At 40.8% G+C, this 14,147-nt stretch overlaps 1 protein-coding gene across 1 annotated transcript in view; it reads left to right on the forward strand.

Moving 5' to 3' along the window:
• BAZ1B (bromodomain adjacent to zinc finger domain 1B) overlaps nt 1-14,147 on the forward strand; it is a gene marked incomplete at its 5' end in the record, with an annotated part of 102,049 nt that overhangs the window by 65,242 nt on the left and 22,660 nt on the right. Inside the window, 6 exons of the mRNA XM_008067193.2 lie at nt 461-599; nt 1,746-1,879; nt 5,370-5,475; nt 6,226-6,324; nt 10,148-10,325; nt 13,317-13,499. Coding sequence (XP_008065384.2) covers nt 461-599; nt 1,746-1,879; nt 5,370-5,475; nt 6,226-6,324; nt 10,148-10,325; nt 13,317-13,499 — 839 coding nt within the window. The remainder of the gene's footprint in view (nt 1-460; nt 600-1,745; nt 1,880-5,369; nt 5,476-6,225; nt 6,325-10,147; nt 10,326-13,316; nt 13,500-14,147) is intronic.

Consider the following 14,147-nt stretch of genomic DNA (forward strand, 5'->3'; position numbering starts at 1 on the left):
CCTCGACCTGCTGGGCTCCGGCGATCCTTCTGCCTCAGCCTTCCGAGTAGCCGGAATTACAGGCACGCGCCACCACGCCCGGCTGATTTTTTTATTTATTGTAGAGATGAGGTCTCGCTGCCCAGATGGGTCTCGAACCTGCGGGCTCAGTCAGTTCACTCACCTCAGCCTCCCAAAGGCACGGGATTACAGGCTGAGCCACCGAACCCGGCTGGAAGTTAACTTTTGAAGATAAACAATTTTGCATTGAGTTGAGGGATGACACTTCACCAAAATTCAGGGAAGTATAGGAGGACTGGATTGAAATTATTGCCTTACATGTCATTTCTTATAATGGATTGGAATCAGGAGAAGGAAACTAAGATTTGATAAACAGCACTTTTCACTCCATATTTTATTTAATTTGTAAGAGTGGAATTTACTAGAAAAAAATGTAATTGAGTATTTTAATCTTTAACAGTGAAACTGGAACGTAAAGCTGAAGAAGAACGAATACGGAAGCACAAAGCAGCTGCTGAGAAAGCTTTCCAGGAAGGTATTGCCAAGGCAAAACTAGTCATGCGTCGCACGCCTATTGGTACAGATCGAAACCATAATAGGCAAGTTACTAAGCTTACTTTTTGTTATCTTGTTGGGCTATTATATGAAATGTCTAAAGTACTAAGACTAGACAGGTGTCTCTTCAATTTTCCAATTCTCTTTGGAAATAGAATTGCTCATCATACACATTTTTGTTGTTGAGTTGGAGCCTCATTCTGTCACCCAGACTGGAGTGCAGTGACGTGGTCATGGCCACCGCAGCCTTGACCTGCTGGACTCAAGTGATCCTTCCACCTTAGCCTTCCAAGTAGCTGGGACTGTAGGCACGTACCACCATGCCCAGCTAGTTTTTTTATTTATTGTGAAAATTTTTTCGCCAAGGTGCCTGGGCTTGTCTTGAATCTCTGGGCTCAAGCAATCCTCTTGCCCCCACCTCCTAAAGTGTTGAGATTACAGGCATGAGTCACTGGACCCTTCCCTTATCACACAGTTACGGACTATTAACCATGCCAGATGCAGTGTTACAAGATTAAGACAAATTCATGCCCTTGAAGATACCACAAATAGGAGACTTAACTTATAGTGATAAGTAAAATATAATCCCAGTGTGGATCTTTAAAAATGGTAGTATGTTTTTTTGTTGTTTTTTTGAGTCGGAGTCTCACTCTGTCACCCAGACTGTATTGCAGTGGTTGCTCCCAGCCACTTCAGCCTCGACCTGCTGGGCTCCAGCAATCCTTCTGTCTCAGCCTTCCAAGTAGCTGGAACTACAGGCGCACACTACCATGCCCAGCTAATTTTTTTGATTTATTGTAGAGATGAGGTCTTGCCAAGTTGCCCGGGCAGGTCTGGAACCCACGGGCTCAGGCAGTCTGTTCACCTCGGCCTCCCAAGGCGAGGGATTACAGGCTGAGCCACCGAGCCCAGCCAAAAAATGGTAGTATGTTTTAAATGACTATATTATATGAAACCTAAAGATAGAGAAATATTAGAAGTTATAAAAATTACAGACATTAAACTAGTCTCCAGTCCCAACATTTTTGGAATCCCTTGTCTTTATCTCATTATTTTTAACTGTCTGGAGTTCTAAACAAAGGAAGAATTCTGTCAGCTATGGCTACTCTGTACTTATCTTCTCCAGTAATAAATTTACCCTACAGTTTTGATCTGTTCGTTACCTTATTAATACATGGTTGTGCTTTTAGATACTGGCTCTTCTCAGATGAAGTTCCGGGATTATTCATTGAAAAAGGCTGGGTACATGATAGCATTGACTACCGATTCCACCATCACCGCAAAGACCATGCAGACTCTCCTGATGAGGATTACTGCCCCCGCAGTGAGTATATCCACTAGTTATTTTACCCTGCTCATGTGGACTCAACATTAGGGCCTGCCTTTCCTCTGTCACCTTTTCCATGTGCAAAATTATTGCCTCCTTGGCTAGATGTATTTAAGTAAAGTGAGTGTATGTGAGATGCATAGACAGAAGGAAACTATTGAATATCAACTGAGAATAGTGTGAGAGATAAAGAGCTTAAATATTAGGTTGTTTCGATATTAGATTTTATAGATGCAGCTTTCATAGTTTGTCCCATGGAAACCTCTTTTGTAGGTGCCTCAAGGACTGAAATAGAGGTATAGGGGCCAAGAAGGCAGAGTTACATGTCCTACTTTTTGAAATCATTTATTCAGTAGTTCTGGAGCAGCTCCAATTTGTCAAGCAGTTTTTCATGTGCTGTGGGTATAGCAGCAAACAAGACAGATAACTGAATTTAACTAAAATCCTAGTGAGGAGAAACAGCCGATATCTAACTAAAAATAAATGACTGAGAAAGGATCATGTAGGAGCACTGACAATGTTCTTTTTCTTGATCTGGGTGCTGGTCTTATGTTTTCAGTTTATAAAAAAAAATACAGAAGTGTACTTTTCTGAATCTATACACCTTCTTTCCGTGTGTGTGTGTGTGTGTGTGTGTGTGTGAAGTATATGTATGTATGTCGTATTTTTTTTTTGAGTTGGAGTCTCCTTCTGTCTCCCAGGCTGGAGTCAGTGGTACACTCACGGCCACTCCAGCTTTGACCTGCTGGGCTTCGGTCATCCTTCCACCTCAGCCTTCCAGCTAGCCGGAACTACAGGCGTGTGCTACCACACCTGGCTAAGTTTTGATTTATTGTAGAGACAAGATCTTGTCAAGTTGCCCGGGCTGGTCTTGAACCCATGGGCTCAGGCAGTCCACTGGCCTCGGCCTCCCAAAGTGCTGGGATGACAGGCTGAGCCACAAGTTTTTTTTTTTTTTGAGTCAGAGTCTTATTTTGTCGCCCATGCTGGAGTGCAGTGGCACCACCACAGCCTCGACTTGCTGAGCTCAGGTGATCTGATCCTTCTGTCTCAGCCTTCCAAGTGGCCGGAACTACAGGCGCACACTACCACACCCGGCTAATTTTTTGATTTATTGTAGAGATGAGGTCTCTCCAAGTCGCCCAGGCTGGTCTCGAACCCCTGGACTTATGTAGTCCTCTCGCCTCTGCCTCCCACAGTGCTTGGATTACAGATGTGAGCCACTGCACCTAGCTTATGCATGTATTTCAAGAAAGAAATGAACTTATTTTAAATTTTAAAAATAATCTTATTTATGGGTTATATCACGTTTTTGTAACCTCAGTCGTACTCATATTTTGGACCAGAGAATTTTTTTTCTCATCGTCATACTAATGAGGAAAATCATTGTATGTCCTGTGCATTGCAGGGTATTATATAGGTGCATCCTTATCCTATACCCACTAGATGCTAGTAGCAAAAAGTAAATGTGTTTCTAGATAGTGCCAAGTGTCCCGTGGAAGGCAACATTGCTCCTTGTTGAGAACCATTGGGTTAGATAAGCCACAAGCTTCCTTCCAGTTGAACTTTCTGTAACCTAAGGGTAATGACTTCTTTTCATTCTTTTTCAATTAATAGACAGGGTCTCGCTCTGTCACACAGGCTGGAGTGCAGTGGTGCTATCGTAGCTCACTGTGACCTTAAACTTTTGGGCCCAGGTGATCCTTCCACCTCAGTTTCCCAAGCAACTGGTACCACGGGTGTGCCATCACGATACCCAGCTAATTTTTAAATCTTTTTTGTAGTGACGGAGTCTGAGTATGTTGCTCAGGTTCGTCTTGAACTTCTGACCTTAAGCGATGCCCCTGCCTTGGCCTCCCATAGCACTGGGATTACAGGTGTGAGCCACAGTGCCCAGCCTGAAAATTACTTATTGAATATTAGATTATTGTGCTTCTTTGATAAATCTTTTAAGTAGTACTTTATTTTAAAGAAACTTCTAACCCAAGCTTGAAACTCACACAATTGTTAAATAAGAAAACTACTAATTAAAAAAATAGCCAAAAACTTTAAATTTAAGATGTCTTCATGTTTACGTTATGTCACCTCATAGAAAAATCTAGGTTCGGTGGCTCAGCCTGTAATCCCACGCCTTTGGGAGGCTGAGGTGAGTGGATTGCCTGAGCCTGTGGGTTCGAGACCCGCCTGGGCAACTTGGCAAGACCTCATTTCTACAATAAATCAAAATGAGCCGGGCGTGGTAGCGCGCACCTGTAGTTCCAGCTACTTGGAATGCTGAGGCAGAAGGATTGCCGGAGCCCAGCAAGTCGAGGCTGCGGTGGCCAGGACCGGCCACTGACTGCACTCCAGTCTGAGTGACAGAGTGAGACTCCAACTCAAAAAAAAAAAAGAAAAATCTAGTTTTGGTAGACTTTATAAATACTCAGGTAAGGGCAGTTACATTTGGAAGCATAACTGTGGAGTCCAGATCTTTACACTTGAGAGAGAATCCCATGGGATGAGAGACTGTTATTTCATAATGTGTTTCAGAAACCTAGTGGCAGTTATTGGAAATCCAGTCTACACTGTTAGAGCCCCCTTAAAGAAGATTGGGCATCCAACTCTATTCACTTACAGAGCATCTTGGTGGATGGTTCATGTTTTCTAATTCCAATTCCAGAATGACAGTGCCTATTTAAGATACCCATCTGGAGAGACTAAACAAGGTCATGGTTTTTTTGTTTTTGTTTTTTTTTTTGAGTTGGAGACTCACTCTGTTGCCCAGACTGGAGTGCAGTGGCCGCTCCTGGCCACCGCAGCCACAACCCATTGGGCTCCAGCGATCCTTTCCGCCTCAGCCTTCCGAGTAGCCGGAATTACAGGCGCACGCTACCACGCCCGGCTGATTTTTTTATTGTAGAGATGAGGTCTCGCCAAGTTGCCCAGGCGGGTCGCGAACCCGCAGGCTCAGGCAATCCATTCACCTCAGCTTCCCAAAGGCGCGGGATTACAGGCTGGGCCACTGAGCCCGGCTAGGGTCATGTTTTAATGTCGCAGAAAAGTGTCAGGTTAAGGGGGGAGAGAGTGGGGCAGAGGAGAGAACCAATTCCAGTTTTAGGTAAGGCCTCAGATATTGTGATGACCTCTGATACAGACTTGGATAGATTGGCTTAAGATGTATCTATATTAAGGTTATGTATTGGTATACAGGGACTGATTTATTAAAAAGTTAATTGTATTATTTTACACTTGAAGCATCCAATGATAAGTCTGCAGTAATTCATATTTTCTTTTTTTCCCACTCTTGACATGAGTGCATAGCTTACATAGTCTAATTGTCTCTGTTTCACTATAGGTGCCTTTGCTCTTGGCATCATTTAAAAGGAGTGGATTCTTTATTTTCTTTGACACACAGCTGTTAGTCATCATTATTGTTGGGTACTGCTTACATTTGAAACTAGCTTGGATATTTACTGTATTTAACCTAATGTATATATTTCTTTTTTAGGTAAGAAAGCAAACTTAGGCAAAAATGCAAGCATGAACATGCAGCATGGACCAGCAACAGAAATTGCTGTAGAGACTACCATACCTAAACAAGGACAGAACCTATGGTAATGTGAGCATTCATCTGGTTGCTCTCTTCTTTCTTTTAAATGTTGAGGAAGAAAATATTTAATAAATGACACTAATTAGTTAATAATTGTCTGTTAAGAATATTTTGTATGACTGTGGTATTTTGGATATCAAAACTCATTTCTTTCGCTGACCTGATATTTTCTTAAGAAGATACTTGCTTTTCTAAGGTTTGGAATTTTGATATTTTTTCCTTCCTGTAATGTAACTTTGTATATGATATAGATCTTACGTAGCAGTGGAAATGTAGCTTGAATCTGTTTGGGGATAGAAGTATTTAAGATTTTCCTTAATTAAATTTTATTAATTAAGAACAAAAATTGTATATGTAGCCATTAGTCTTCCTTTGTGTGCAGTTCTTTTACATGGAGCTGGGTACTTTAATTGCATTCACTGGTTTAGCTGTGATCACCTTTGTTTTAATGACCTTTCATCTTTTAGTTTTGGATATAAGCTTATTCTTTGAAGGTGTAGGGACAAGTATGCCAATTAACTTTATAAAACTTGTTTTATTTTATATTTTAGTGGGAAACATTGACTTCAGTGTGCTAGGATAGTGTTCACATTGGCATTCATGGCAGCAGTAAATTACATATTCTACTTCTAGATTCTACTGGGTTGTAAACAAGTTTGGAATTCTGTTCTCCCAACTCCCACCACCAACCCTAGATCTCTTAGTGTTTGATTTTGATTTTTTTTCAGTTACCAAGTCTGTTTTGCCTCCACAGGTTTTTATGTGATAGTCAAAAGGAACTGGATGAGTTGCTAAACTGTCTTCACCCTCAAGGAATAAGAGAAAGTCAGCTTAAAGAGAGACTAGAAAAGAGGTAAGGATTTTCGTCTTACTCCTCACGTCTTACTATAGATATTAGATATAAATGTCTAAGGTTTTTTTCCTCTTATTCATAAAAGTCATTAAAGTAAATTATTTTTGTGTGTATGTGTTGGGATCTCACTCTGTTGCCCAGACTGGAGTGCATTGGCACAGTCATGGCTTATTGCAGCCTTGACCTGGACTTACATGCTCTTTCTTCCTCAGCCTCTGGAGTAGGTGAGACTACAGGTCCATGACACCACACCCAGCAAATTTTTAAATTTTTTTGTAGAGTCGTTGCCTAGGCTGGTCTCAGACTCCAGGACTCAAGCAGTCCTCCTGCCCTCAGCCTCTCTAAGTGCTGGAATTTCAGGCATGAGCCCCTGCACCCTGCCGAAATACTCTGAATGTGTGTAATTCTTTTATATTCATATTGCTTGGTATTTTCTTGACATATCATGCTTATTTGGAAAAATAAAACTTTAAACCATCTATGTATAAGGCAGCAGGATGATTCATTGAAGAATACATGCCAGGCACCAAGCTGTGAGCCTCTTTATTAGGCAGTCTTGCAAATGTAGGCCCCGATGAATTAGTCTACAGAAGTCTTCTGTCAGTATTCAGAACAGCCAAAAAGTAGAAACATTGTAAATACCTATGAACTGTTGAATGGATAGACAAAATATAGTATGTCCAAACGATGGATTATTCTTTTGCCGCAAAAAGGAATTCAGTTATGTGCTACAACATGGATGGACCTAGCAAACATTATGCTAAGTGAAAGAAGCCAGACATAAAAGGCCACACGTTGTATGATTCAATTTGTGTGAAACACCTAGAGTTGGCAAATCCATAGGCAGAATGTGGAATGGTGGTTACTAAGGATTAGGGGGGGAAGAATTGGGAGGTGACTTCTCCTGAGAGTTAAGAGATTTCTGTGTGGGGTAATGGAAATGTTTTGGGATTAAGATAGTTGTGATGGTTCTACAACATAAAAAGCACTGAAGTATAAGCTTCAAAATGGTAAATTTTATGTTACATGAATTAGAAGCAACTCCAAAACCCTCTTTTGTCTATGAATTAGAACTCATCTAGATTTGCTAGCACCGTTTGTGTTGTTTCTGTGAAAACCAGGATAAGTTTTATCTTAACCCCCTCTCAGTTCTGACTGCATTCTCATTTTATCCCTGAATTTAGGTTTGATTTAAGAGAGAAGGAAAATATCATTCAATGCATAATTTGCCCATTGCCCAAGTTTTGTATGTGGTAATAGGTACATAATTTTAGTCCACTGCTTAATGTGTACGTTAATTAAAATTGTCTTCAGAGCTGGGCGTGGTGGCTCATGCCTATAATCGCGGCACTTTGGGAAGCTGAGGTGAGAGGATTGCCTGAGCCCACGGGTTCGAGACCAACTTGGACAACTTGGTGAGACCTTGTCTCTTCAATAAATCAAAAAAAATTTGTCAGGTGTAGTGGCGCATGTCTTTAGTTTCAGCTACTTGGAAGGCTGAGGTGGAAGGATCACCTGAGCCCAGCAGGTCAAGGCTGCGGTGACCATGAGCGTGGTACTGCACTCCAGCCTGGGAGACAGAGTGACACTCCAACTCAAAAAAAAAATTATCTTCAGAACCATGTTGTCTTAATACAGATGTGTCCAGGCAAATTAAGAGAGAAAAAGGAAAATGTCAGTACACAAAGCCACAAAGGAATACAGTTCTATGATGTCCCTTTTTCTTCCAGATCAAGTATTTGAAAGATAACCTATTTGAAAAGACTTGTTTTGTTTACTAATTATAAACAGTCCTCCCCCTCCTATTTCTATTCACTAATTGTGAACAAAGCTTAGAGCATCAAAAGTTTAGAGATTGTAAGATAGAATTAGATACGATACTTACAGTTTTGAAATCTGAACGTTAAAAACTTTGTTTTGCTTGGTTTTGAACTTTTTTAAGGGTATCAGACAGCTTGGAATTTATTTGTTGTTACTCAACATTATTATTTATTTATTTATTTATTTTTGAGTTGGAGTCTCACTGTGTCGCCCAGGCTGCAGTGCAGTGGTATGCTCATGGCCACTATAATCTCAACCTGCTGGACTCAGGTGATCCTTCTGCCACAGCCTTCCAAGTAGTTGGAATTATAGGCATGCGCCACCATGCCCTGCTAATTTTTGATTTATTGTAGAGATGAGGTCTCGCCAGGTTGTCCATGCTGGTCTCAAACCTGTGGGCTCAGGCAATCCTCTCATCTCGGCCTCCCAAAGTGCTAACTCAATATTATTTTATCAAAGAACTACCTATGTTTTTGGTAATTGAACTTCATTTTCCTTTCTGTAAAATATCCTGTAAATCTGTATTATTTTACTGAATCGACTCTAGATTTTTTTTCCTTTCTCTTGATTATTTGAGTTGTTTCCTCTGGGAGTAGCCAAGGAAATAGGGTGATGTGTCATAAACCATTTGAGATTCAAGTTTGAAAAACAAAAAACTATATATGCTGTTTACAAGAAAATATGTAAAGTGGTGAAGAATTAAATAAAAGTTGGGCAAAAGGATACTTGGCCAATTGAGAACATAAGGTTTTTTGTTATGTTCATCAAACATATAAAAATCATATGCTGCCGGGCTCGGTGGCTCAGCCTGTAATCCCGCGCTTTGGGAGGCTGAGATGAATGAATTGCCTGAGCCCACAGGTTCGAGACCTGCCTGGGCAACTTGGCGAGACCTCGTCTCTACAATAAATCAAAAAATCAGCCGGACATGGTAACGCGTGCCTGTAATTCCAGCTACTCGGGAGGCTGAGGCGGAAGGATCGCCAGAGCCCGGCAGGTCGAGGCTGCGGTGGCCGGGAGCAGCCACTGCACTCCAGCCTGGGCGACAGAGTGAGCTTCCAACTCAAAAAAAAAAAAAAAAAAAAGAAAGGCGACTCCTTTATAAGAAAACCAGTGGGACATAGTGAAGTTAAATGCAGAGCAAAATAATATTAAAAACTTTCATTTTTTTGAAGGAACTTTGTATCCAACTTAGTAGATTGACCTTGTGCTCCAATGTTCCATTTTGGGTCAGAAGCCCACAATAAAGCTTATGGCATTCTCTAGGTGGAGATTCTTAGTTAGGAGTCTTTGTTGCTAGGACCCAACGGGCTAATTTTAGTGGGAGGGCAACCTCCTTCTGAAGATCTTTGTGTAGATTTTCTACTCAGATTCATGATTCATGATGAATTCTGAGCACATGATATAACGTTGTTCAGGTTGGTAGCAGTTCCTTGCAACTGACATAAGCAAATATACATTCTGTCTGAAAGAGCACAACTTCAAACCAATCCTTGAAGAATTTCCACAGACAAAATTTCAATAAACTCATGGTGAAAAATTCACAAAATGCAGAAAGAAACCAGGCATCACGAATGAATGCTAGGAAAAGCAACATACTTCAGACACTGGAATTATCAAATAAAGAACGATATCAGTGTATTTTTGGAATTAATCAAGAAACAAGAGACATTTGAAATTTTATGCAAGAAACATGGGACTGTTAAAAACCAGCAAGGTATAGAGTCTCACACCTGTAATCCAATCACTTTGAAAGGGTGGAGGTGGGAGGATCGCTCGAGTGCAGGAGATGAAAGCTGCAGTGAGCTATGATTATGCCATTGCACTCCAGTTTGGCCAACAGAGCAAGACTGTGTCAAAAAAGAAAAGAAAAAATACCAAAGAGAGATGATAATAATCTCAGTGGTCTCCTAGAAAATAAAACATGTCATTCAAGCAACTGCAGTTTAAAGACCATCTTCAAAATTTCCTTTTTCCCTTTCTCTTGGCCCAACTCTTCTAGGTACCAAGACATTATTCACTCTATTCATCTGGCTCGGAAGCCAAATTTGGGTCTAAAATCCTGTGATGGCAACCAGGAGCTCTTAAATTTTCTTCGTAGTGATCTCATTGAAGTTGCAACAAGATTACAAAAGGGTGGACTTGGATATGTGGAAGAAACATCAGAATTTGAAGCCCGGGTAAGAATATAAGAAAACACCCTTTGAAAGTTGTTACTCACAGAAGCTCAACTTGGAGTTGTTTACTGGCACTTTTGTTGACTTCACAAGATAACCTTGGAGGTCACATATTTTAGTTTGTCTTGAAAGACCTGTATGGAACCAAAAATTCTTTATGTACATGTATTTTTTGTTTGTTATCTTTTACCGTTATCTAGAAAAACCTAATAATTGGCTCAGAACCTTGTATGAAAAGAGTTTTTCTACTTAGGTGAATGAAAACTGGTTCCAGAGCCATAGTCTTAGCGCATCGTTTAATATATCCTTCCCTTATGATGCCTGTGCTTGCGTGTCCAATTTCCCCATTCCTCACACCCAGCCAACTCAGTAGGTTTGTATATATGTTGGGCATCAGTCATGTCGTCCAGTGGCCCTGTTTATAGTCATATCCTTTACCGCTCAGAAGGACCCTTTTGTAGTATAGGTGAAGCTTCCTTTTTTTTTTGAGTTGGAGTCTCACTCTGTCGCCCAGACTGGAGTGCAGTGGCCACTACCGGCCACTGCCACTGCAGCCTCGACCTGCTGGGCTCTGGTGATCCTTACGCCTCAGCCTTCCAAGTAGCTGGAACTACAGGCGTGTGCTACCACACCTGGCTAATTTTTTAATTTATTGTAGAGATGAGGTCTCACCAAGTTGCCCGGGCGGGTCTTGAACCCACGGGCTCATGCAGTCCACTCACCTCAGCCTCCCAAGGTGCGGGATTACAGGCTGAGCCACCGAGCCCGGCTCTAGGTAAAACCTTTTAAGATACCTCATACTCCACATTAGGTAAGTGTAGGTATCATAGCTTGTGTGAAAATTGGTGAATAGTATTCATCAGTTATTAAAGTTATTCATCTGATTTTAAGTCAAGTCCACATAGTTATATGTGGATATACTAATATTTGTGTGTCTTCTCAACTTACTGATGTACACTATGACATTTTTATTTTTATTTTTTAAAGACACAGGGCCTTACCTGTCACCCAAGCTGAAGTACAGTGGTTTGCTCATAGCTCACTGCAGCCTTGAACTCCTGGGCTCTGACAATCTTTTCACTTTTACTTCCCAAGTAGGTAGGCCTACAGGCAATGCTGTACCCAACTAATTTAAAAAGAAAAAGAAAGTTTTTAGAGATGAAGTCTCACTGTTACCCAAACTAGTCTCAAACTTTTGACTTTAAGTAATCTTCCCGCCTTAGCCTCTCAGAGTGCTGGAATTATAGACGTGAACTACCACACTCAGCTGACACGTACATTCTTATAGTTGTGGGATTTTTATGAAATATAAGAAAGTTGCATCCCCCCCCATTTTTTCCTAATTTGTGCTTTTCATCTCTTTTACTTAGTCTGTGTTTCTATTTCTTTGTTATTAGAATCAGCAAATTATATATACATCTTACATGTGCACTTTCTAAAAAAATTAGTCTTGTGATGAATTTTTGGTACATTTCTTGGAGACAGGAATTTAAACTTCTTATGGTTCTTAATGATTTCTTTGAAGAATTATTGAACCTAAAAGATTTTGCCGGTCATATATTAGACATTTACTTTTTTGTTTAGCAAATGTTTATTAATTGCCTACTCTGCCAAATCCAGGTCTGCAACTTCCTGATATTGGATTATCATCACTTTTCTTTGTGGCTCTTAACAGGATATCTTTTCATTGGTGTGCCATGTGACTGATAAGATAGTGTGCAATGTTTAAGAACATGATTTTTAAATCTATTTTTATTTTATAATTGTTTTTTTTAGAGATGAGGTCTCACTATGTTGCTCAGGCTGAAATACAGTGGCTATTCACAGGTGGATCATAGCTCACCGCAACCTCGAACTCCTGGCCTCAAGAGATCCTCCTGCCTCAGCCTCCCAAGTAGCTGTTGACTATAGGTGCATGCCACCGTGCCTGGCTGGGAGCATGATTTTAATGAAGTGATTTAACTTCTCTTTTCTAATCCATAAGATAGCTGTGGAGCCGGGCTCGATGACTCAGCCTGTAATCCCGCACCTTCAGGAGGCTGAGGTGAGTGGATTGCCTGAGCCGGTGGGTTCGAGACCCACCTGGGCAGCGAGACCTCATCTCTACAATAAATCAAAAAATCAGCCAGGCATGGTAGCACATGCCTGTAATTCCGGCTACTTGGAAGGCTGAGGTGGAAGGATCACGGAACCCAGCAGGTTGAGGCTGCGGTGGCCGGGAGCAGCCACTGCACTCCAGTTTGGGTGACAGAGTGAGACTCCAACTCAAAAAAAAAAAAAAAAAGATAGCTGTGGGCTTAAAATGAAGTGGTAGGATTGCTTGAGACCAGGAGTTTGAGAGTAGTCTGACCAACATAGTGAGACTTTGTCACTAAAGTTTTTTTTTTAACTGACTGAGCATGTGGTGTGTGCCTGTAGTTCCAGCTACTGTGGAAGTTGAGGAGGAAGAATTGCTTGGGCCCAGGAATTGGCTTGATTGTGGCTCACTGAATCTGCAATAAGCCATAAGTGCGTCACTGTACTTAGTCTGGATCACAAAGCAAGTTCCCAGTGCTGTGAAAAAGGAGAAAAAGAGAGCAATCTCTGTAAAGCATATTATCTTACATATAGTTTGTAAGCCAGAAGGTTGATCAATTTTTATTCTAGTTTCTCAGTTTGTCTTTGCATTAAGACTAGCATGCACATAGTTATCACTCAGTAACTATTGAATGCATGAATTATGTAACTCTCCTTTAAGGAGAGGAAATTTTGGAATTTAGTAGAGAAATAGAAATAGTCAAGTACTTTTTAAATTATTATTATTATAAAGATGTGGGGTAGTCAAGTACTTTTAAATGCATAAGCTATCCAGTGACCTGAGGAACACGTTTAAGTTAATGTTCTGTGACTCTCTTGATGTTTGAATCTAGGTTGATTTGAATTTAGTTGAGGATGGATTCCTTTCATCTTCCTCTTAGTCTTCTCTCAATCTAGTTTTAAAATTATTTTCTGTAGGTCATTTCATTAGAGAAACTGAAGGATTTTGGTGAGTGTGTGATTGCCCTTCAGGCCAGTGTCATAAAGAAATTTCTCCAAGGCTTCATGGCTCCCAAGCAAAAGAGAAGAAAACTCCAAAGTGAAGATTCATCAAAAACTGAGGAAGTGGATGAAGAGAAAAAAATGGTAGAAGAAGCAAAGGTATTTGGTTACAGAAGTTGGAGTTTATGGTTGTGTAGTGAGTGTGTTTTGGTTCCTGTCCTTTCCTGTGCTTTTTAGCTACTGTAAGCACTGTGCCCTGAGCCAGCGTTTTTTGTTTGTTTGTTTGTTTGTTTAATAACTTTTTCCTAAATTTGTGGTTTTCACATTGATCTATGGAACACATCCCTTCTTCTAGGGCTGTGGGTGATGATCAGACATGGCCTCCCCACCTTTTCCAGGCAAGGCTTCCCTTTTTTATAAAAGGTATTATGCAAGCTATAATTTTACATAACTTGTAATATATATATATATATATATTTTTTTTTTTTTTCTTTTTCTGTTTTTGAGTTGGGATCTCACTTTATCACCCAGGCCGGAGTGCAGTGCAGTAGCATAGTCATGGCTACTGCAGCTTCAACCTGCTGGGTTCAAATGATCCACCTCAGCCACCCAAGTAGCTAAAACTACAGATGTGCACCACCATGCCCACCCAGCTAATTTTTTGATTTAATGGAGAGATGAGGTCTTGCCGTGTTGCCCAGGCTTGTTTCGAACCCTGGGCTCAGGCAGTCTTCTCACCTCTGCTTTCTAAAGTGTTGGGATTATAGGTGTGAGCCACTGTACCTGGCTTAAATATATTCTTTAAAG

The sequence above is a fragment of the Carlito syrichta genome, unplaced genomic scaffold (genome assembly GCF_000164805.1).
Source record: "Carlito syrichta isolate Samal-C Ts95f unplaced genomic scaffold, Tarsius_syrichta-2.0.1 Scaffold309393, whole genome shotgun sequence".
In the NCBI taxonomy this organism is placed as follows: Eukaryota; Metazoa; Chordata; class Mammalia; order Primates; family Tarsiidae; genus Carlito; species Carlito syrichta.